Source organism: Hesperophylax consimilis, chromosome 12 (genome assembly GCF_061612785.1).
Source record: "Hesperophylax consimilis isolate HC1 chromosome 12, BYU_Hcon_1.0, whole genome shotgun sequence".
NCBI lineage: Eukaryota > Metazoa > Arthropoda > Insecta > Trichoptera > Limnephilidae > Hesperophylax > Hesperophylax consimilis.
Window position 1 is genome coordinate 22,179,373 of NC_142847.1, and position 25,625 is coordinate 22,204,997.

The 25,625-nt window shown below is 36.4% G+C and overlaps 1 protein-coding gene across 5 annotated transcripts in view; it reads left to right on the plus strand.

The window, feature by feature from the left end:
* Positions 1 to 25,625, plus strand: part of LOC149419324 (uncharacterized) — an 87,094-nt gene that overhangs the window by 20,453 nt on the left and 41,016 nt on the right. For 4 of the 5 annotated variants that reach the window (XM_089638217.1, XM_089638220.1, XM_089638221.1 and 1 more), the window contains exons 4-10: positions 12,777 to 13,256; positions 13,917 to 14,040; positions 15,037 to 15,166; positions 15,251 to 15,385; positions 15,491 to 15,594; positions 16,209 to 16,366; positions 25,385 to 25,499. In XM_089638217.1, coding sequence (XP_089494343.1) covers positions 12,777 to 13,256; positions 13,917 to 14,040; positions 15,037 to 15,166; positions 15,251 to 15,385; positions 15,491 to 15,594; positions 16,209 to 16,366; positions 25,385 to 25,499 — 1,246 coding nt within the window. The remainder of the gene's footprint in view (positions 1 to 12,776; positions 13,257 to 13,916; positions 14,041 to 15,036; positions 15,167 to 15,250; positions 15,386 to 15,490; positions 15,595 to 16,208; positions 16,367 to 25,384; positions 25,500 to 25,625) is intronic. The other variant, XM_089638219.1, reaches the window with a different exon arrangement.

Sequence of the window (25,625 nt, forward strand, 5' to 3'; positions counted from 1 at the left end):
GTTCGCGAAATGTCGGAGGGGTTAAGTAAATCCTGAAAAATACTAGTAAATTCGCCTTGTTCTTCTCGCGTTGATTGGGTGCACCCAATACTTCATTTTCTTTTTAGAAGCTGCTAAACTCCACAAGAGCAATAATTCTTCATCGGATGATGAACTTTCTAGTGACATGTTGCATAAGCAAAGACCCAAACGAAACTAGAACGCGAGAATTTGAACGCCGCTTGTGTGCTTTGGAACTCTTGAGCGGTCAACGGTCACTAGAACGCAGAACTCTGACCGCTCTCTGTGTGCTCCCGCTCTTAATGTCTTTTGAAATGCGCTGAAGCGTAAACCCGGCTCTAAAAGTTTTTTTACCCTTCAAATTAATCGAGGATTAAAAAACTTGAAGAAAAAAATCGATATGCTCAAATCGAAAAGAACAGTTTTTTAAAATTTTATATGTGATGTAGATTTACCTTTTTACCGTTTGTGCTATGAGTTTTCGGATGCCGTGCATGTATACCACTCTCAATAAGCAGTATTCAAAAATAAAGAAGACCGTTTACAAAAGACTGGCCTCAAGTTAATTTATTTATGTACGGTAAGATTTAGTGCAATCCAAACACAGCGGCATGGTACAAACATTCCATTTGCATGTGGTTCAGGTCCGCTTCGAACACAGTGAGCACCATCAGCACCTCCCCGTGTGATATGTGTGCCCCTCCCCTCTTGTCTTCCATGTTAGTCTAAAAAGATTCCGCAAAAAAATTAAAACAATGAGAAAACCAGTATAAACAAATATAAAATATTGTAAAATTTGGCATCGAAAGTGTTAAATCCACACTGAGTTAGTTAAAGTCATTCACCGAAGAAACAAAAATATTATAAAAATATAGTGAAAGTATGGCCTTCATCGCCTAACAAACGAAAAAATCACTGAATAGCACCTATTTAAAGAAAAAAATAATTTGTTTACCAAATTAGCTCTAATTAGATTAGTAATTTGATAATAATATTATGTCGTTAAACATTTGTAGAAATTAAAAAAAAAATTAAAAATTACGATGATCAAAAAAAATTATAAATATTTTTTCATCCAAAGTGTTAAATCTACAAAGTTCAAGCATTAAATCATCTTGCAATGAGATTTGAAACATCAACTGTATTTAAAATGAATTAAAAGTTAAAGATATATATTTCATAATTAACGAAATATTCACACAAAATATTTTATATTGCGATACATTGTAGGACATGCTTTATATCAACTGTCAGCGCATAAGTAATTCTCGGCAAATGTTACTATTTTCACCACAAAATGAATCAATTCTTATGTTTTTGCCATCAAATTAATAAGAAATCTATGCTTACACAATCTTGATACTATAATATAAATAATTATTATCTTTTTGTTATTTTATGCAAAAAAACAACTCACCGCATAGGAACAAGATTCACTTACGTCCAAGTTCATTAATTTTTTCAGACAAAATACAAAACACATTAATAATTTTTATATTAACGGAAGCGGAGAGAATAAGTAACAATTTAACCTTTAATGTTAATATGAAAAATATATATGTACCTCTTTGTACTTGCAAATTATCAGAAACACAAAAAAAAAGTCTTGAAATGTCAGTAAACTTTGTCTTTTAATAAGTCAATAATGTGAAGAATTGCCACTGTAAAAGAAAGGCTAATTCAGTGATTACACGGGGCAAGAGGTTTTATTTCCATGTGTAGTTATAATACATAAAATGTTAAGAAATAAATAGTATGTTTTTATGCGCATTCGCAAGTCCACAAATGTGGACTATGCTGCTTTAAGGATTTTCAGCGTAGGTCCAGTATTGTGGTCCGGGGTAAGCGAGTGGTTAATAGTCGTTTTCACCATTACTATTACTAAAATGAAAGCATGTAAGAGATGTAATTAATTGTTATTTGTACTAATAAAATCAAATTCTATAATTCACTCGTATTCGTATGTCAGATTCAGTAATACGCCGCGTGTCTAACCTTAGCTTTGTGCACCGATGGGTTGGGTTATCAATCTTACTAACTCAGTTACTATATTGCCGCGGCCTTATAGCTCGCTCACCATTTTAGCAGTCACCAGGGTTAATATTGCTGTTTAAAAACATTTCGTAAACGGGTAAAGATTGCAAGAAAACTCTAAATAGAGCTAAAAGCGACCAACCAACGATTTGCCAAAAAGCTTACAGACCGCCCCACCCGTAGCCGTGCTTTTTGGTCGGTTGCTGTTTCAATCGGGAGAAATTTCTGCATAACTACTTTTCCACTTCTGGCCAACCCCATTGGTCGGCTGGCACAGTGACTAGGCAAAATTTTCAAGGAACTCTTCAAGATGATGGAGAGACTCCCCCTTCCATTCCGCACTGCGGTTTCCAAATGAAGTAACCACCTGTACAAGGAGGTTCTCCAGGTCCTGAACGAGTTGAACATCGAAAAATTATTTAAACTCTCACTCAAAAGTGGAAAGGTGCCAGATCTTTGGAAAAAGGCAATCGTCCACCCAATCCCTAAGAAGGGGAACCCTTCCAATCCTTCCAAATACCCCCCCATAGCCGACACTTCCATACTTTCAAAGGTATTAGGAAACGGTGGTTAATAACAAGTTGCTCACATAGAATATAAAGAGAATAACACTAAGCGATCGGCAATATGGATTTCGTTAAAACCGATCGGATATGTGGCGCATATTCGGGGGCGGTACTTGGAGCATTTTGGAGAAACTCAAACCATCAGGTTGGATATCTCTAAAGCCTTTGATAGGGTCTGGCACTGGGCGTTTGTCGGGAAGTTACCATCATATGGGATCCATCAACCCTGCTTAGTTGGATTGTGGGCTTTCTCAAGGGAAGAACAATTCAAACCGTTGTTGACGGTTCTTCTTCCTCTCTGCATCAAATCAATGCGGGGGTACCACTGTAATCTGTGCTGTCACCAACTCTGTTTTTGTTGCACATCAACAATCTCTTTGAATGTGCACCAATTCATTGCTATTCTGATGATATCGAGCATCGTTCTAGAGGGTTATCTTTTTGACAGGCCCACTTATGATGTCCGAATAGTTTGGGAAGTTTTGAGACAAAAAGTTCACCACCTCGATAAGGTTTGTGCCTGAGGTAAGGAACATCCTGGTCAGTTTCAATGTCTCAAAAACCTAAGCGTGTCTGATTTCGGCAAAGAGGGAGATCAATGACTATCTGGGCTCCTATAGAAGCCTGAGAAAATTAAGCTTCCAAGAAACTGGGTGTCTTGTATAGGGCTAGCAGATTCTTCAATAGTGACCAGCTGTTAACCCTATATAAATCTCAAGTATGCCCAGCAATTGAATTTGGGAGCCACCTCGGGGCTGGAGCCCCGCAATACTTATAAACCTATTTGATTCTGGGCAAAGGACGGCAGTCTGTCTGATTGACAATCCATTGTTAACAGACCTATTGCCATCTCTAATGCACAGACGCAATATGGAAATGCTGAGTCTGTTCTACAGGTATTTTATTGGAGCCTGCCCGGTGCACCGGTGCACGTGCGAGAAACTCCACAGACACAAGTGGAACACGCATTCACAGTTGATGTTGGCTTCATGAGAACAGGCCGTTTCTTCGACTAGTTTTTGTGTAAGTCGGCTCGTGTGTGGAAGACCTACCGGCATCTGTTTTTCCTCCAATAAATCCCTTCCTATAGCCCCTACCTTAACCCGCCTCCCATGGCTGCCCAACCGGGTGGGGACATAGTTCCCCTGCATTCATACTGTACAGACAGGGGCGCTCTTGTTAATTGGGTTAATCCTCTGTGTATTCTAGCAACTGTCGCATGTTTTTCTGTTCACTTCCTTCTGCCACTTTTTTATTTGAATAAGTTTACAAAATAGAGTCTTCCTGCAAGCATAAACATGACAACTTAACTTTAAACCAATAAATGGAAATTTTATGAAAGATCAATAGCGGTGTTTGTTTGTTTTGACAAATACAATAACTACTCCTAGTACTGCTTTTACTACTACAGTAACACTATGATATTCACCAGAAATAAACATCTAATTAAGTACTAGTATCTGATTCACTCGACAACGAACCAGTCGTCTCTAAAACTGAATGTAGCAAACTTATATTTAATAAGCACATTGACTCAATTGTTCATATGTCATATAAAATGCTTGGTTTTGTCCTACATATAAGTAAAGTTTTTTATTTTTATTTATTTTAATATTACATTTAATTACAATAATGACGTATTGCCCATTGAAACGCCCGTGTTGAGATGGCAATTTACAGAGTGGTTGTTAGCTAGGTTTTTGTTACACAATATTATGAAAATTACAGATAAAATAAAATCAGTATTTTTTTAAAAATTATACAATTCAAGTATGAATGTAGAAGATTAAGACGAAGCTAGAATAATTTTAAGTAATTAAGTAATAAAATTTCAGTTTGACAAAAAGGCATACAAAAAAGCAGGTGAAACTTTAGTCAAATGCACACACATGTAGTACATAGTACACATATATATATATATACACACAGTAGGCACAAATTTAAATATGTTATGGAATACTCCTAATGTATATGTTTATTGGAGGTAATCAATGATTTTACTTTTAAGGCGATGCCATACGTAGTAATGCAAAATCATGTGTTTTTGGTTTGAAAATTTGGTCGCCTAGAAATGTTTCAGATGCTTTAATTAAATACTGTGAGTAGAATACATCTTGGCCTTTGAAATAATCGAGTATTTTTTAGATAAGTCTTTTTATAAGCCCAGAAAAAAATTATGTATAAGGCCTATGAAAATTGCTTTAAAGTTCAAAATCTCCTACTTACGAACCCATTTTCGGTTATGATTTTATTGTATAATGTGGCAAATTAAGTTATTTATAAAATGATCGAAAAAAAAAGAAATATTTATGCCTGAACATCCACAAAATAAAATAAAAGGCACTTTTTGGCCATGTTTTTTTCTTGCATAAATCAAAACAGGCGGATGGTGTTAAGCGGGAATTTAAACCGTATCGCCATCTACGTAAGGGTTATTATTGATAGCGGCTCAATTTAAAATATTACACGACGTAGTGCATCGCCTTAAAGGAACTTTTGATTTGCGTTCAGTATGCAGAGAATTGAATAGCTTAATAGCATTGTATTTAAAACTTCTTTGCCTGTAAGAGGTTTGAAAAACTGGGATGTTAAAAGATTTTACATGTGACTGTCTTAAGTCTAGTGCTCATTCATTCTTCAAAGTATGTGTATTTTTATATTGATGAAGCAGGATATTTTTTTAATACAATTTTTTCAAGTTAGGAACATTTAGGACGGGTTGTTTCGGGGAATCTGAACAATTCATCAAATTACAACGTTCATTTTCAAGTTCTGTGAAAGACTTTTTCAAGTTCTGTTTTTATTTCAGTTTTGTCAAGCAACTAGCCTACAATGATATATAAACAGAATTTGAATAAGTCTTTCACAGAACCCGAAAATGAACGTTGAAATTTGATGAATTGTTCAAATTCTCCGAAACAACCCGTCCTTAGTTTCATAAAAATAAAATCAGTGCTCGTCCTCAATGGGACTTTAAGAATAACCTTCAGAATTAGTTTTTGAATCTTTGCTAAAGGCTCCAGGCAAGTATCTGTTGCACTACCCCAACTGATAATTCCATATTTAAGGGATGATTGTACAAGAGCACAGTAAACTTGTTTCAGTTGTTTTCTATTTAAAATATCCCTGACATTTTTAAAGAAATAGATGAGTTTTCTCAGTTTTGTCGTTAGGTTTGTAACATGTACATTACATTTAAGATCGTCTATTTGAATACCGAGATATTTAATACTATCAACTCTTCTTATAGAAGGACAAGTACATGGGATTAAAATGGGGTTATAGCTGTGTGGTTTGAGGCTTTGATGTGAGGGTAAGAGCTTATTGGATGTTCGAAATGTAATTTTTTTTGTTTTATCTGTATTCAGGGTTAATGTGTGAGCATCAAGCCAATTTTTAACGGTACGAAAGCCGTTTTCTGCTATTTTAAAGACTTCATCCCAAGATTTAGCAAGACCATCATCGTACGAGGGTGGGTCAATAAGTCCTTGGAAAGGCCGACAGGTGGCGCGACTAGTACTGTAAGCGGTTTGTTTTCATGCAGCGGCACTACCGATTCAGTATGCTGCGAAGTTTCAAGCAGATTGGTCGGGTTGTTGTGTGTTGTCGTACATTTAAAAAAAAAAAATTTGCTTGTTTACAAAAATGGAGAAAATTGAGTTTAGAGCTGTTATTAAACATTTTAATATAAAAGGGTTAACAGCAAAGGAAATAAAAAATGAGTTGGATTTAGTTCACGGCACATCTGCTCCTTCACTTGCAACTATTTATAACTGGTTAAATGAATTTAAACGTGGTCGTACATCAACAAAGGATGAACCACGCTCAGGACGTCCTGTAGAGGTGACTACACCAGAAATGATCAATAAAATCCACGATATGGTGTTAAGTGACCGAAGATTAAAGTTGAGTGAGATAATTGAGGTTACAGGGATCTCAAAAGGTAGCGTCATTTCTATTTTACATGACAAATTGGGCATGAAAAAAATTTCTGCAAGATGGGTGCCGCGTTTGCTCACAGTCGACAATAAACGCAATAGGGTGGTGGCCTCTAAAGCCCTGTTGTCGCTCATGCAACGCAATCCGGATGAATTTTTTCGTCGCTTTGTGACTGTAGATGAAACATGGATACACCACTACACTCCCGAGACGAAAGAACAGTCAAAGCAGTGGATTGCGAAAGGCGAACCATGTCCAAAGAAGGCGAAAACCGTAAAATCAGCTGGTAAGGTTATGGCTACTGTATTTTGGGATGCACGTGGAAATATTTTCGTTGACTATTTGGAAAAAGGAAAAACAATAACAGGGAATTATTATGCATCTTTATTGGACCAGCTAAAAAACAAAATTGAAGAAAAACGGCCTCATTTAAACAGGAAAAAAATCCTCTTTCATCAGGACAATGCCCGTGTTCACACATGTTTACGATCAATGGCTAAAATTGAAGAATTGAAGTTCGAATTGGTCGACCACCCACCGTATTCGCCAGATTTAGCCCCCAGTGACTTTTTCCTTTTCCCAAACTTAAAAAAATGGCTAAGTGGACAACGTTTTTTTTCAAATGAAGAAGTCATCGATCGGACAAATGCTTATTTTGAGGACCTTCCGAAAACTTATTTTTCTGACGGTTTAAAAAAAATTGAGAAACGTCTAACCAAGTGTATTGAGCTCCAAGGAGATCATGTTGAGAAATAAAAAAAAATACAAAAATACAAACTGTTTTAATGCTTTTTTCTAAGGACTTATTGACCCACCCTCGTATCATCGGCAAAAGTTGTGTTTTTTTCACAAATTTGTAGGTTGCATAGATCATTAATATATATGAAGAATAATAAGGGTTCTAAGATGCTACCTTGTGTAACGCCACAAACAAAGTGTTCACTAATCTGTGTGCAATTGTAATCCTAATGTTTTGTATTAGACAGACTGATTTATTTCAGTGTGGCAGTGCACATATAAATTTCATCTGTGACAGGACCTACAAAATTCTAGGATTCATCCATAAGAACCATTCAGATCACCTCATTAACAAATATACTATATGTCTCTTTCGTTCACTCAATATAAGAATTTGGATCAGTAATATGGAATCCCCAATATAAAGTTAACCCCTCCGACTTTTCGCGAACTTGAAGCTAAGATGTCTTTACCGAAATGTCAATTTCACGAAAACGTTGTGTTATTACCGCCTCACAATCAAAGCTCTATAAATGAAACATTACTGAACGGAGCCGAATAGTAAAAACTGTTTTAGAAAGGTTACAAAATAGGCTTTCAAATTGTTGTATCATAAATAAATATTAACATTTGTAAATATTTAAATTTAGAATGGAAACATGAAAAAATTGTAAAAATGACTCACCTGTAATGTTTTATGTAAAAACGATACTAAAATCACGGATAATGTAAAAAAAAACACTTATTTCATCGTACAAATGTACAATAAACAATTCTGTCACTTCACTTTTTGACCATTTCATACAAAATATATTTTTAAAAAACTGGGATATGTGGGAGGCGGGTCGGCACGTCAAACGGCTTTCTTGGCGTCGTTTTACGATTTGGCGGGTAAAATTTGCTTCCACTGAGTAGGTCTTTTTACGGGTTTCTATGGATAACTTTGAATAGAGATGTGAAGCTTCATTCAATACGAATATTCTACTTTTTGTTTTAGGGATGTCACTAGAAGAATAACGGAGTTATGACGATTTTTGTGGAAACACACGCGTTGACGTGTAAACACGCTTATTGTACTTGACTGCTATCGTTATTTTATCGTGTATATCTGCTTACGTTGCTGACCGGTTAATATTGAAAGTTTAGAAGGAATTGAAAAAAAATTCTGAAACACTAAGGACGGGTTGTTTCGGAGAATTTGAACAATTCATCAAATTTCAACGTTCATTTCCCAGTTCTGTGAAAGATTTTTTCAAGTTCTGTTTTAATTTCAGTTTTGTCAAGCAACTAGCCTATAATGATATAATAACAGAACTTGAATAGGACTTTCACAGAACCCGGAAATGAACGTTGAAATTTGATGAATTGTTCAAATTCTCCGAAACAACCCGTCCTAAGGACAGGTTATTCGGAGAATTTGAAAAATTATTCAAATTTCAAAGTTATGTTTTTTTTAAAGTTCTGTAATTATTTCAGTTCTGTCAAGCAACTAGCCTATAAATTATATAATAACAGAACTTGAATAGGACTTTCACAGAACCCGAAAATGAATGTTGAAATTTGATGAATTGTTAAAATTCTGTGAAACAACCCATCCTTAGACTTTAAATCCTTCCGATCACCCCAACATTTAAAAGACTCATTAGCATTCCACAAACTATCAACATTAGAAGATAGAAGAGATATATCCGGCCAAAATTTTTTATTCAAAATTATCCACAACGCTGTTGACAAAGTTCTTCTTTGATTTCTTTGACTTCTGGAAAAAGTTCGTTTCCACTCTGATACACACGGTCAAACATACTATTTCACATCCCACACTCAAAAACTTACTACACACAACATTCATTTTTCAGAAGGACTGAAGGAGAAGCACAAAATACGATAATATATTTTCAGATGCTGATATTTTCCATTTGTCCTTAGTTCAGTTTATTTACTAAATGCTTGTTGGAGAAAATTAAATCAAATTGTTAATTATGAACCCTCTAATTATGAATGAACCCCCCCGCTGTGTGTAAGATTCAAAGTTATTTTCTCATTTTCATTAAGTTGTTTTTATCTTTTCACTTTGTTTTTCTTTTTATTGGTTTTTTTTTTTTCGTGGAAACTTTACTGGTTCATGCAAATATATAAATATTTATATAAAATATTAACAAAAACACATTAGTACTCTAGTAAGTACACCCAAAGTCACGAGCCGTCACTGGTCAAAAGTACACTGGAATATGCATCGCCAATTTGGAATCCACAATATAAACTTTACATCGATAGCAAAGAACGTATTTAAAACAAATTTGTAAAATATCTTACACAAACACACACACCCACACATACACCTACATACACATTCACCTATACACTACTCACGTCACCCGGTAATTTCTAAATATACATACCACATACAGGGTTTTCCAATAAGAGGTGTTATTTTGATATTCAATCGTAAAAGATCAATGGTTTCGTTGCTTGCTTGGCACGTAGCGCCGTCTTGTTGAAAGTAAACGTTGTCCAGATCAATACCATCCAATTCCGCCCATAAAAAATCATTAATCATATCTCGATAGCGCAATCCATTCACCGTAACTGTTGCTCCAGCCTCATTTTCGAAAAAGAAAGGTCCAATGACTCCGCCGGACCATAAACCGCACCAAACAGTCACACGTCGAGGATAGAGAGGCTTTTCAACAATAACTCTTGGGTTTTCCGAGCCCCAGATGCGACAATTTTGCTTGTTGACGAAGCCGAATGATTTGCATTTGATTCACTCAAGTGAATTTTAATAATTTCAATGCGTTGTTGAAGCGTGTATCGTTTCATTTTTATTAATGGCGTAGTTTCTACTTGTCAAATGTCAAAAAATGACAGCTTCAAAAGTAACATCTACCGAAATAGCGGGCTATTCAAAATAACACCTCTTATCGGAAAATCCTGTATAAGACATTACAAGGAAACATATCATGGGCACCCACCTTGAAAACTTCTTAAGCGAATACCACTCTACCTGTTTTAATTTTGACCATATTTTGTATTGATGTTCTACAATCCTCCCCTTTCACTAATTGGACACTTGCCCGGTTTTTGGGTTGGCTAATTAGTGAGAGAGTATTGTATAATATATAGTGTGTAATAGCTCGTACCCAAAGAATTTTTATCAGCGATTCCTGACCATAATTGGAATAAAAAATGTGGATATCATTTTGCTGTCCGATGATACTTTATTAACGTCGCAACTGAGTAGATGGTCACGTGATACACACTCCGTCTCGTTCCAGTAGCACGATAACAGCCGAAAGGGAGCGCGTATCATGTGTTTCGGTCGCGTGTGAGCAGTATAATCACTGGCGACGTGTGATTGAAAGATTTTGAAAAAAAATAGTATCCTACAACAAACGACACTCCAAGTATGCTCGGAATCGCGGTTAAAATCCTTCGGGTACCTGCTGTTACACCCTGTATATATAGGTTTATTAGTTTATGTTATGTTTCTAGTGTAGTTGTGTGGTTTGTGTCTTGGTCTGTATTTGTATTGGTTCCATGATATTTCATCAAAATGACAATTCAATACACCTACAAAAAGTGATATTGAGTCAATAAAAGTGATGAAACAAAAACTGGGTTTAATAGTTACTATGTAAACTATTTAACCTAGTTTTTGTTTCATTACTTTTCATGACTTTATATCACTTTTTGTAGGCGTGTTGAATTGTCATTTTGATGAGATACCCGGTCACCATTTGTATTTGGTGTTACTGTATTTACTATTTCAGATCTCCTTATGTTTTATATCCAACATTTTATTTGAGTTTTTAATGTGATTATGTTGTTGTGATCTTTGATTGAGAGTGGGATTTTGACGTAGAGTTTAGTACAATAGTATAAGAAGCTTTTGTCCAAATGTTGTATTAGTAGTTACTTGCTGAATATGTTATTGTTATATGTTATTTTCTTTAAAAATTTCTTGTATTTATGAATGCATAGAGGTATTTTTTTTCCTCCATTTCCTGCTCATCTCACTAGGGAATTCCTGTGTCGAGATGGGCAGCTTTACAATTATATTTAACCAATTAAGTAAAGTACATAATTCATACATAGATGGATTATATTGAATATGGGGTTTCTAAGGTGATTTATGACAGAAGCTATGATGTGGGTAATCCAAAATCACCACTCTCAGCTAGTATGGAATTTTGGCCATTTTCTTGAATAGATTTAACGAACCTATAGTTTTTATATTTTCACTGAGCATTATAAAGCAACGCAACTTAATAAGAAAAACTCCTTTGTCCAAAGGATGTTCTGGTATTCACTGGCTGATACATTAAAGAAGAACCCAATCTAGTGTAGCGCACTTGTTGTGATTTTTTGGCGGTATCAATGTTGTTGAAAAATTTACAGAGAGCCAGTATTATGTACAACTGCCTTACTGACCTAATTTTACTTTCACTGTATAATAACTGTGACGAATGCAAAAAAACTTTTCTTATGCATTATTTTTAAAATTAATTTTTATGCAACATTTAAAGGCTCTAAAGCAGGGGTTCCCAACCTTTTTGTACTCTAGAGCACATTCTAAAATATCGGTACGGTGGCGGGCACCACCTATTTTTAATCGACAAACTCGGGGCAGCAATCGCAATCTAAATGACAACAACGTGGTTCCAGGCGGGGAATGCTATTTGCACATCACTCCTTGTACACGACGAAAACCCGAAGTGAGCCGATGATCGCCGAACTGATCGGGAAGGTATGAGCACGTGACTCCTGTCAGTTTGGCTGTCGGGGCCATGCTTATTGCTTTCACTGACAGACAGAGCTGGCAGTAATGTGCCATGTGTTTTGGCGCCTTCGGCGTTCATCGGCTCAGTTCGTGGCGTTCGTTTACTTCGGGTTTTCTGCGTATACAAGAAGTGGTGTGCAAATAGAACTCTCCGTTCCAGGCTAGCGTGAAGAGTGCAGTCTGGCTCGCCGCTAGACAGGTTGCGACAAGTACTGTCAGCAAAGGAACCACTCATATATACAATATCGCAAATATACGAACGTATTTAATAAACCTAGGTACTGAAAAAAATTAAAACTCTAACAAATAAATAAAAATAATTCACATTTTTAATTAATGTTTACGACAAAATTATTTCACTGTCGAATAGTGGCGGGCACATACGAATCGTTCCGCGGGCGCCATGGTGCCCGTGGGCACGGGGTTGGGAACCCCTGCTCTCGAGCAATGGCGGCTCGTGACTTTTGGGTGTACTAGAGTAGCTGAAAACAATATTTTCTTTTTCGAAAATTCGATTTTTTGTATGAAGATTTTCAGGATATTTCAGTTTGGCTGTGTAAAATCTTTAAATCAAAGAAATTGACATGATGTAAGATTGTTGAAGATTTCGTCAGTGCTAGTTTTTATAGAGACTTTCAGTATAATTTTATATGTATAATAATGATGGCTTTTTGATGAGTGAATATGTGAATATTTTCTAAAACTCTTTGTAATTTCAGTTCCAGATGAAAATAAATTTGATCCTGATGAAAGTGATTCAGAATCCTTGTATTCTTGTTTCGATCAAACATCTCTGAAAACTCTCGCCGTCAACCAGTGGATAAATAAGAGTGACAAATGCCCTCAGGAGTTATCGTCCAACCTGCAAGAGGAACTGCAAGTCTTACAAGATCGTCGGGACTCAACTCCTGAAAGTAAAGATTTAAAAAAGCATGCTGAAAGATCTATCAATCAAATTGTTGATGTTAGTGAAGTCTCAGTTAAGATTGACAATAGTGAGGAATCAGTAGTTACAAATGATTTGGCAGTTAAAAACCAAAATGAAATGCCTATTTTAAAATGTCGACCGATGGTAGAGCTGATAGCTAGAGAATCTGAATCGATTCCTGAAACCGATTCAGATTCAACTGATACTTGGGTGCATTCAGAGTCTTTACCTGATTACCATTTCGCAGGAAATTCTGCTTCTCAAGATAAAGGTAAAATTATTCATTATTCTAACTATGCTTTTGGTGCTTTGAGAAAATATCAACATTAAAGACACTTAATTGCATTCTTCCACTAAGAAGTTTTGTGCACATACACGAGCAAACAATTAATTTTTCAAAATTTGAGTCTTCACAAGACCTGTCTGTAAGGTGTAAAGACGAGGAACTATGTTGCAATCGAGGAACTATAAGCGGTTGGGCAGCGTTGTGAGGCGGGTTATAAGGGATTGATTAATGCGGGGCTGGATGAGGCCTTTTATAAAAAGAACATGGTTATTATGCCCTCCTTTCTTTTCAGATTCTCCTTTATCTATCATAAAGACAGTTAACTACTTTCTTCCACTGAGAAGTTTTATGCAAGACACGAACAGATATAGCTGTATTATGCCCTCCGTTCTTTTCAGGTTCTCCTTCATCTATCATAAAGATACTTAACCGCCTTCTTCCACCGTGAAGTTTTATGCAATACATGAACAAACATGGTTTTATTACGCCCTCCATTCTTTTCAGGTTCTCCTTCATCTATCATAAACACACTTAAATGCATTCTTCCACTGAGAAGTTTTATGCACGTACATGGGTTTATTGTGCCCTCCATTTTTTTCAGGTTCTCCTTCCTCTTTTCTAATAAGTGTTGTTTTGATCTTACAGTTGAGTTAAATATTCCTCCACAAATCCCTCTGGAAATGAACACATATATGGACTGCCTTGTAACACACGTAGAGAGCCCTTCGAGGTTTTATGTGGTATCCAAAGCAGAAAAATCATTACTCGAGTAAGAAATTAACAACACTGATAAATTAAAATAAGCACTTACCTTAAATGTCTTTTGAAATCAGGTTTTTTTAACACTTATTCAACATCTTAACTCTTCCCTTTTTCAATTGATTTTGCACAATATCATCACATATATGGGGCCGTTCAAGTATTACGTAAGCAGATTTATTACAATTATTTACCTCCTCTTCCCCCTTGTCACCAAAAGTAAGCAAAGCTCTTACCCCCCCCTCCCATGCTTACGTAAAAATTGGTACCTAAATGCATTTTTCTGTTAATGTATTCTGTTTTTTTATTGATTCATAAGCAGCACTTATCAAATAGACTTAGGATAGAGGACTTTAATGCACATAATATTCATTTAAACAAACTTTATTGACACTGTATTCAACATAGAGTAAGGTACAAATATTATAATCTTATTAAGTACTATTACGAACAAAACAAACTTCTTTCGAACTTTTGGTATACATATTAATTCCAATTAACAGTCTTCAGTCCATGACACCCGAATCCATGATTCTAAGTTTTCGATTACATTGGATGTTTGCTGCTTAATGTTGTGTATCTGCTCACTTTCATCCGATTTTGGAAGGTATACATCGTTCTCATCAAACCATTCAACATCTTGGTGCTCTAAATTTTGAATAATGCACATCAGTTCAATGTGTGGGTTGCCAATGTGTAAAAAAAAATAACTACTGCTGAGCAGTGCTGACGTAATCACTATCTCGACCCCCCCACCCCCCCATGTCATCAAAAATAAGCAAAGCAAAGACCCCCCTGCCCCCCTATAGTGCTTACATAATACTTGAACGGCCCCTATGTATACATATATATATATATATATATTTTTTTTTTAAATATTTTTTAATAGATGGCAGCACTTCTGTTTGTAGCTAGATTGTTGAACAAGTGTGTACAACAGACGTTAAGCTGTCAGATTTTTGTCCAGCAAGTTATAAAACAAAATATTTTTTTATTTTTATTTCAGCATTTTGATAAAAGATACAGAATTTGATGAAAGGTCTAGCTACACTACCAAGTGTGAGTTGTCGTATAAAACATACGCTTACTTTTATTACAGTACTTGGTCTCGTGTCCAACTGATTGACTTGTTAAAAGTAAGTTCATTTCAATTTCCTGTTAAATACGCTTTATTTGAATTATATTATCTAAAAATGACTGTTTAATTTGTTGGTTTACAGAATGACGTAGACGATGTTGAAGTATTTTTCATTGACACGGGAAGGAAGGAGTTTGTTAAATATTACAATTTGACCCCGCTGCACGAGAAATTCTATAGTTTGCCAGCTATAGCATATCTCTGTCATCTTTTTAAGGTAATACATTTTGTTGTGACATAACACAGCCCAATCCAACATGGGCTTTGGAATTCCTGCTATGTTAACAAAAACATATATGTAATAATTTTTTTTAATTTTTAGGTGATGCCGCTTACAACAAGCAATGGAGTATGGACTTTTGGTGCACTGAAATACATGAAAAATAAAGTGTTAGGTTTTCCTGGTAAAATTATAGCTACAGAATTGTAAGTGTTATTCCACATCCATAACTTGGCTCTTCATGTCTCCAAATTTACCTTAGTATACAGGGTGTATCGGCACGTACCCGACAAACTTTAACCAGCTATTCCTTAGCACATTTGGAGTAAAAACTGTTATGGGCACTTTGCTGTCCGGTAATATTTCTTTTTAATAAAAAATTTACTATTCCTTTTTTCACCACATTTCACCAATGTTTTATCCTTTGTCAAAGTTTGAAAACCCATCTGGCTATATTTTATTTGAGTTTCGTTGAATAATGTACGTACGTACCTACACTGGCGCGCTTTTACAATCACAACGAAATGGCATGGCACCATTCGTCTCATTTTTAACTATTATTATTTAGTGAAGAAAAAGCAAGGACGCTTTTTGACACACTTGCTAATAACAGCTGTTGAACATGAGAAACAATGCCAATGACAGTGACGGAGTGTGTAACATAACATTTTTTACTCCAAATGTGCTAAGGAATAGCAGGGTAAAGTTTGTCGGGTACGTGCCGATACACCCTGTATAGAAAGGTGTCACTAAACTGATTTTCTAAACTGAAATTTTTTATTGTTAACTGTTAAAAACATATTTTTTTAATTACTTTTAGCATCAGTGACTCGTATGGAGTTTTACTGAGTATGAACGATAATAAATCTACAACAGTAAATCTTACAATGATTATAAAAAATCTGGCTCATGACCTGAATGACACCCCTGTAAGGTCAGTTTCTCCAAAAACTCCGTCCAAAGATCAGTTGACTAGTGGTAAGTAGCAATTATTATAATAATAATAATTGTACATTACTATTGTTCTACTCCCTCTTGATGGCTTCCGTGGTCGAGGGTAAGGCTCTCGACTAGCAATCCGGTGGTCGCGGGTTCAAATACCGGAATGCACAAGTAAATTTTATTTGATTAATTTGTGTTATTTCACAACTTATTAATTAAAATGATATATAGTTTATTTGCGGCACGTTCCGGAGTGGAAGATACTCTCAGTATCGCCTTGGTGTATGACCACCATTCAGAATTGAAAGGTAGCTTGAAATGGCTTTATCCGTGTTTGGTGAACAGATCTGATCACCTTCCTCTTACCCCTATCCTTCCCCTCCCCACTATCTTCTGCCTGGTTCTATGATATTTCATCAAAATGAAAATTCAACACACCTTCAAAAGTGATAAGGGTTGTACTGGACACCTACGCCAGTGACATTGACTGTAAATGCCGGTTTCCTCTGGGGGTACCTTGGGTAAGGATTTGAATAGAAACACAACTTGCGAAAGTCGTCGGACAACTGACTGGTTGAGCCAGTTGTTTGCGTATTTATTGGGTTCGAATTCTTTATTTCTACATGTGTTAATGTGGAGTAATTATTCTTAAATAAACATGTACTGAAGTCCCACGGTTTGTCGTGCGAGTAATTCATCCTTGAACTGGCGATATGACACGTGTACGGTGCTTTAAATTCTTAGCAAGATGACTCATCGTGCGAGATAAACCACAAAGGATTCTTCATCGTAAAATGTGTGATATCAGAATATTCATTTTCTTAATTATTAGGTACACCCATCTGCTGTCCGGTACACCCCAACGTGAAAAAGTATTTTTCACCAAAAAGTTTCCTCGGACAGCAAGGTATCTTCTTAAGGGGTTGAACACGTTGGTTTTTACGAAAGGTGTGTTGGTGTCATCCAAGTGTAGATATTTGTTGAAGTTTCTATCGTAGAGAGGTACTGCTATTTTGTGTTAAATGTCAATTAAAAATCCATATCTTTTCACGGCATCGAGTGATCGTTAAAGTAATCGTCCTAAATATTTCAGAAGAATGAATGAATACATCTCTTGTTATGTAACGGGCGGCCTTCAGGCCCTCTAACCCATTAACGAGTTATGTGACCCACATGTCAAGTGTTTACATGTGTGGTATTTGTTTATAATAAACAAATCTTTCGTTTGAAGTTCAAGTTCGTGAATCAGTGTTATTGTTATTACTGTCTCATGTGACTCTTCTTATTGGATTTATCTTAACCTTATCTGGTTCCTTATTATTTATTCCAATCTTTATTTCAATTACATTATCACGCCTTGTGCGTTTTTATTCCTCGGCTTAGAGGATGAAGCTAGCAGCTTGTACAGCAACAACCTTTTTCTTAAATGATTTCCACTCTCGTGCCATTTGGATAACTTTAACAATATTTTTAGAGACGAAGTAGTGGGAAGTACAAATGATTCTCTCAGTATCTGCAATGGTGTCAGGATATTTACTTCTTCCGTATTGCGCGCCAATAAACTTCGATTTCGTCATATTGTATCTGTATGGTTTTTCCAGGTGATTCTCACCTGACAGAAATAACTTTTTCTGGTCTTCTGTTTTCATTTCCACCTGGAGAAAAATTTCTTTCATGTTCGCTGCAATGGCGATTCTTTGTTCCGTATCCAGGAACCAAGTTGACACTCTCCATTGTTTATATTGGAAGATTCCTTCAAGCACAACTCCTTCAAGCGCAATCTCGTTATTATTGTTTATTTTTTCATGGTTTGTGTCTTCGGGCGCCGTTATAGGCTTAATATAAACATTATCTTCATTATTTTCTCGTGTAACAAAGCTGTCACCATTATCTCGTTCGATAAATATTTTTAGTGGATTCACTTCTTGTGCCGCTAGTGTTCCGATTTCACATGGATTAATTTGCTGATAAGTATCACTTGGCAGATTTATAAATTTCACAATTTTCAAAGATTTCACAATTTTCACAGATTTTACTATTTTTACAAATCTTGAATCGTCCTCGTGAATTGTGTTTCCGGGGCACCATACGCCTACAGATGATAGTGCAGCATAATTTATTTTACTTTCCATCAGCGCCATATTATGTGGCTGGTTGTCGACCCCTTCCGTTATGAGTCGTTTCTTTTCACTTACATTCCTTAGCGACAGTGTTCTTTCCAAATATTCTTCATTTTTATGAAGCGGCCGCACAAAGGTTAACGGTAGCTGTGGCTTTTCTATCACAGCTGTGGAATCCTTTGGCGGATCCTGAGGCGTGAACGGTGTGTCCGGTATATCCTCAGGCAGTAATGTGAGGGTGGTCTTCTCACCACCAGTTGCACTCTGTGCATTTTCATTTTCTTCATTTTTATGAAGGATCTGTTCAGAAGTCGACGGTAACTGTGGAATGTCCATCACAGCCGTGAATCCATCTCGCGTAATCCGCTGAGGTGAGAACGAAGTCAGCAAGTTATCCTCAGTCAATATTGTGAGGGTGGACATCCGGCCACCCTGGAAATCTGCAATCAGTGCATCCAAATGCCGTGCAGTCTCCTCATCTTGTGGACGCTGAAGGCGCCCATCTTCTTCTAGTTGACGTTGTAAGCGCCAAAGCTCTTCTAATTGGCGTTATAAGCGCCAATTCTCCTCCCGTAGTGCTCTAACTGTTTCCCAAGTAGAGCGTGAGTTGCCGCTGTCTTCGGGTGCCGGCACTAATCCTCTCCTGGAAGCAGGTGCTTCGGCGCCTTTCCAGGAGCGCAGTGACGGTGTCATGTTTCCTGATTTCTGAGGAAGATCCGGCTCGAAGGACCATAAATGTACTGGACACCTACGCCAGTGAGATTGACTGTAAATGCCGGTTTCCTCTGGGGGTACCTTGGGTAAGGATTTGAATAGAAACACAACTTGCGAAAGTTGTCGGACAACTGACTGGTTGAGCCAGTTGTTTGCGTATTTATTGGGTTCGAATTTTAGGATTACTTATGTGTTTTGGGTAAAACAGATCCTAAAGGACTCTCAATATCAGAAGGTTGTTTTTAATGAAAGAATATTGAAATTCACTGAGTTTATTTGAATTATCACATGTTATATTATATTACTTCATTAAATTTTTTTATCATATGTGAATTTGATATTAAAAAGTATAGCCTAAAAGTGCTTAAAATTATACAAGGATTCAACGCGTAAAGCGTAATTATTTTAAATGCAAGTTGCAATTTCATCGCTATTTGCGGAATGGTGAAAGTATTAAAAAAAACTTAACAACTATTATCGCTTGCGGAATATTTTTAAAATTATAAAAAACATGTTTGTACAGTTATATATTTTCGTAATATGTGATACATTGTTTTGCATGAACAATATAAGTCATATTATTAAGCTATTATATATTTAGGACATTAGCGTGGTGTGACATTTCTAAGTATAGGTATATAAGATTTGCTTATACATATCTAAGTACATAGGTTAGATCATTTATTTATTTTTTAGGAAAAGAAATGCCTTTTTATGCTTTAAACTGTCCTAATCTGTCTGGGAAATGAACTCTTCGACCAGATTTTGTGGTTCTGATTATTTCTGGTAATACTGGAACAGATGTAGGAACAGATACATTTTCTTCTGCAGGAACAAAAGCAGGTTTTAGGCGGTCTATTGTGACATGCTTAGGTTTTCCTTTTACAGTAATTAGGAATGTTTTTTCATTCCCTTCTTCCACCTTGTATGGGCCTTCGTACGGATTCTGCAGTGGTCTTCTTCCACCGTCAGTTCTGAGGAATACATTAAGTCCGTCATCTTGACACTGCGCTTTCTCCATCTGCCTGTAGTCAATAGAAGTAGGGCTGTTAATCTCATCGATTCGAGATAGTGCGTCCGCTACTATATTCTGTTCTCCAGAGATATGCCTAATGTCCGTTGAAAATTGGGCAATATAATCCAACTGTCTCTCTTGACGTGGAGAGCTAGAGGCTCGCTTCTTGCAAAAAGCGAAGGTGATTGGCTTGTGATCTGTATAGATGGTGAAATTTCGACCTTCAATGTGACTTCTAAAATATTTTACCGCTTCGAAAACACCAGTAAGTTCTCGATCGAAGGTACTGTATTTTCGCTGCGCTGGTGAAAATTTCTTGGAAAAGAATGCTAAAGGTTCCCAAGAATCGCCATTTGACTGTTGTAATGACGCACCCATAGCTATGTCGCTAGCATCAACCATTATAGCTATTTTAGCATCGGTATTTGGGTGTGCGAGTAATGCTGCGTCAGCTAAGTGTTGTTTGCATTCCTTGAATGCGTCAGTCAGTTCTTGATTCCAAGTTATTTCCCTCTTGTCATTTTTCTTATAACCGGCAATGCAATCAAATAATTTAGTTTGAGTGTTGATAGCCTTAGGGAGGAATCTTCTATAATAATTCAACATGCCTAAAAAACGTCGCAAGTCTTTTGCTGTTTTAGGTAATGGAAAATTTATGACGGCATTCACCTTTTCTTTGATAGGCGACATTCCTTTTTGTGTAATTGTGTGACCCAGGAAGTTGACTGTAGGTACGCCGAATTGGCATTTGTTAATGTTGATTACTAGATCATATTCAGCAAGGCGTTTGAGTAATATTTCCAAGTGTTTTCTATGTTCTTCTTCATTTTTAGAAGCAATCAGGATGTCATCAAGGTATACGAAACAAAAGTCCAAATCCCTTGTCACAGCATACATGAAACGTTGAAAGCTTTGTGCTGCGTTTGATAAACCAAATTGCATGGATGTGAATTCGAATAATCCAAATGGTGTGATGATGGCAGTCTTCGGAATGTCTTCAGGTTCCACTGGTATTTGATGATAAGCCCTGGTCAAGTCAATTGTGCTGAATATGGTTGCATCTGCAAGTTTATGTGCAAAATCATGAAGTTGAGGTATTGGAAATTTATCCGGGATCGTTTTAGCATTAAGACGACGATAATCGCCGCAAGGACGCCACTCGCCGTTGGGTTTTTTTTACCATATGTAACGGGCTGGCCCAATTGCTTTTAGAAGGCCTGCAGATCCCTTGTTCCATCAGATATTTGAACTCTTTCTTCGCCGCTTCCAGTAGGGCTGGTGCTAGTCTGCGGGCTCGTTCGGTAACGGGTGGTCCTCGGGTTTCGATGCAGTGGGTCACTGAGTGTTTTTTGGCATCTGATGTCTTCATGATAGGTCTTGTTAAGTTTGGGAATTTGTTTAGAATATCACGGTATTTTTGCGATGAAGAAATTGTAGAAATACCGGATGTAGGTCCCTTATGAGTTATTCCTTTTATGACTAATCCTGTTGACTGGTCTGCGATTGTTGACTTTTTTAAATTCACCGTCAGGTTGAAATGATGAAGAAAGTCTGCACCTAGGATTGGTCTTGATACATCAGCCACAATAAATTGCCATTTTAGTGCTCGACGTAGGCCAAAATCGAGTTCTACAGTTCTTGTGCCGTATGTCTTGATGGGATTTCCGTTGGCACCATATAGTGTAGCTGGACAGTTGTCAGAAGTGATGTTATTTTTGTTGTATGACGGGTTTCTAGGAATGACAGAAACATCCGCCCCAGTGTCCACTAGGAATTTTTGTCTAGTTTGTAGATCATAAACAAAGAGACGACATGTGTTACTCGGAATCTCGCACGTCCCTACTGAGAGGTTGTCGCTTCCCGAATTTTTGTTTTTGAAATTACATGGTTGGTAACATCTGAAAGATTTTTCGCCATAACGTCTATGGAAATGACATAATCCATCAGGATTCCTCTTGGGTGATCTACCGCGAGACCTGGACCTCGGCCTTCCAGCGGGATTCTGTTGTGATGAATTGTTGTAAGAATTATTTCGACGTGGGCTCTGACTTTGTCGTCCACGGAAGTTTGTAAAGTTGTTATTTTGAGACATTTTTAAACGTGACACTTCATGTGTAAGGTCGGAAATTTGCTGTTGAAGTTGTAATAATATAGAATTTTCCGTATTTTCCTTTCTTGAGGTACCCGGTTTATTTTGATGGTCTACAGCACTGCATTCGGATGACTGGTAGACGTCTATTATTTTATCAGCCGCCAACGCGAGCTGATTCATGTCATTGTCGGTTAAAGCTGACAGGATTGCTTGGACATGTTGCGGTAAACGCTGCAACCAGAGTGTTCTCACTATAGCACTGTCCGCTAAAGCTGGTCCGGCAAGTTCTATCATGTGTCGGAGGAGTCCGGTTGGTTTCCGATCTTCCAGCTGGATTCCAGTAAGTAGTCGGGTGAGTCGTTTCTCAGACGAATCTTGCAGTCTGTCAATAAGTGCCGCTTTGAGGCTTAAATATTTGTCAGTTGCGGGTGGTTTTGTGACAATATCGCTAACGCATTGTAAAGTTTGAGAATCTAGCGCTGCAATAATTATGTTATATTTAGTAAAGTTGTCCTTAACACGTGAATTAGCAAATTGCGCTTCCGTCTGTACTAGCCAAAGCAATATACTTTCTCTCCAGCATGGTGGTAACCTGACTGTTACATAATTGATATTTGAATCGGGATTAGTTCCGCTTGACGATTCCGTGTTTTCGGTTTTCTTTGTATCCAGTTTATTCGTAGTTGGTTCAAATGTTTTCTTCAAGTTTGGAATTTCTTCATCCGATATCATTCTGACATTTTCGTAGTATTTAAATGGACAAGTTTAATGCATGTAAGGCTTAAGATTTAAATACGTATTTAAGCAAAATGTAATTAGTTAACATAAGATTATCTTGAACCATTCACTATCAAGTAAAAAAATCAGAAAAACTTTAATACATATGTTTAGAACCATCTATGTATTTATGTTGAAAATATTTGTAAATACTGCGTGGATAATCAAAGACGCAAACCAAAAATGTAAACGTAGGTAGTCCACACTAATTAGTTTTCAAAGATTTCGAATAATAATGTTAAATCAATAATGTCAAATAATTAATAATATAATGAAATTCAAGAATCATACATGTTTTTGTTAAGATGTTTTTCAGATTCATGCACATTATTTAAAATTGATAACTGATTTGTTAAAATTGCAAGAATTGTAAAATCATTAGGAATATTTGCAAAATATGAATTTATTTTTAAAAAAACAATCAACGTTAATCATAAAATATTTTTTGGAACTGCATAAAATTATTAAAATCTTTTATATTATTATGTAGTTTCATGTTAATCAACTGTAGGTATGACTCTAATATTGTAGTTACAATATTCCAAAAGTTCTAGAAGATTTTTTTATTCAAATATGTGCTGATTTGCAACATATTATTTAAAATTCATTATTATTTACGTCTAATCAATGCAACATATTATTTGAAATGCATTATTATTTACGTCAAATCAATGCAACATATTAACTTTAATTTTAAAAATGTGGAAATGAAGAATATGTAAAAACTGTTTAAACATTTACGTGACGTGAATATGATTTCTTCTTTCTGGAACTTGTAATCCCAGGATGACTCAGGAAAACTGGAATTCGCCAAGTAAATCGTCTTTCTGCATGTAGGCGGATGGAATGCGGTGGAACCTCGCCCCGCTGATGAAATGTATCGTGACGTCGTATTTGCAACTCCTTGAAGCGGTTGTCATGACGCAATCCGTCTTCCAATGGATGTAGCTGGTCGATCTTCCCTGGAATTAAGTTTAAAACGCACTTAATGCTCGAAGAAACAAGTATATTGTATGATTAGTTGGGACATTTTATTAAAGAAATTGAAAGACTTTAATCATTTGTAGGTATTTCGTACAATTGACTGCATATTAATGCTTGTAAACACCATGGTTTTGGGCTGCTATTAATAGCAGGTCGCGCGATGCGCTTTATCTTAAACGATACTGAGAACATTTATTTTCGTTAATTATGAGAAAATAATAATAGTTAAAGTTACTTACGGAGGGATATGCTATCTCAGGATCCTTGATTTCACGCTGTACTCGACTGGATGGCAGATGACAATAATAATAAATACGCGTAAAATTTAGAATGACAATAATAATACGTGTGAAACGACGGTAAAAGTTTAAAATTTGTTATGTGTAAATTCGGCGGTCACCAATTTAAGATGACAATAATGTTAATACGCGTGAAACGTCGGGGGTCACCAATTTAGGATTACTTATGTGTTTTGGGTAAAACAGATCCTAAAGGACTCTCAATATCAGAAGGTTGTTTTTAATGAAAGAATATTGAAATTCACTGAGTTTATTTGAACACATTGTTATACGCGACAATAAATTTTACATGGACGATTCTAGAATGTAGACGGTATTCTAAAAGGGCACAACCAGTCGAGACAAAAGGGAAATCAAGAATAATTCGGTCGGTGGACTGACAGACCGTTGTCTTGGACACAGAATGTTGCCATAATACGGAAATTAACTTAATAATTATTTTGTGCTGTTCGCTGGTAGGTCGCTGGTAGGTACCGTCTACAGAATTCTTTATTTCTACACGTGTTAATGTGGAGTAATTATTCTTAAATAAACATATACTGAAGTCCCACGGTTTGTCGTGCGAGTAATTCATCCTTGAACTGGCGATATGACACGTGTACGCTGCTTTAAATTCTTAGCAAGATGACTCATCGTGCGAGATAAACCACAAAGGATTCTTCATCGTAAAATGTGTGATATCAGAATATTCATTTTCTTAATTATTAATTAATTATTAGGTACACCCATCTGCTGTCCGGTACAAGGGTCATTAAAAGTGATGAAACAAAAACTAGGTTTAATAGTTACCTATGTAACCTATTTAACCTAGTTTTTGTTTCATCACTTTTTGGAGATGTGTTGTGAGATGTGTCATTTTGATGACATACGTGGTCACCCTTTAGCCTTACAGCATATCCCAATTGGGGATGTCATAGCCTCAGGAGGTTGGGAGCAGTTAGGACTCTTGTGCGGTATTTACACGAGATATTATTTGTATGGACTGAAGCGAGGCTAGTCTGGGGCGTTTCTCTATTGAATTTGAATGTAATGTATTATTTATGACTGTTTTAGCGCATGTGAATATACCGCCCACCCAAGTTCTTCTGAAGAATGAATTTATTGAGTGTGTTGTGACACACGTTGAGAGCCCTTCTAGTTTCTATGTTACCCGGGCAGAAGAGGACAGGTAAATATTATATCTCTTGCTTATATTGTCACTGCTAATCCATTAACGCCTAATCAATTCTTAAATTGAAGGAATGGACGCTTTGTTGGCTTAGACACACAAAAAGATGCATAAATTACATACAGT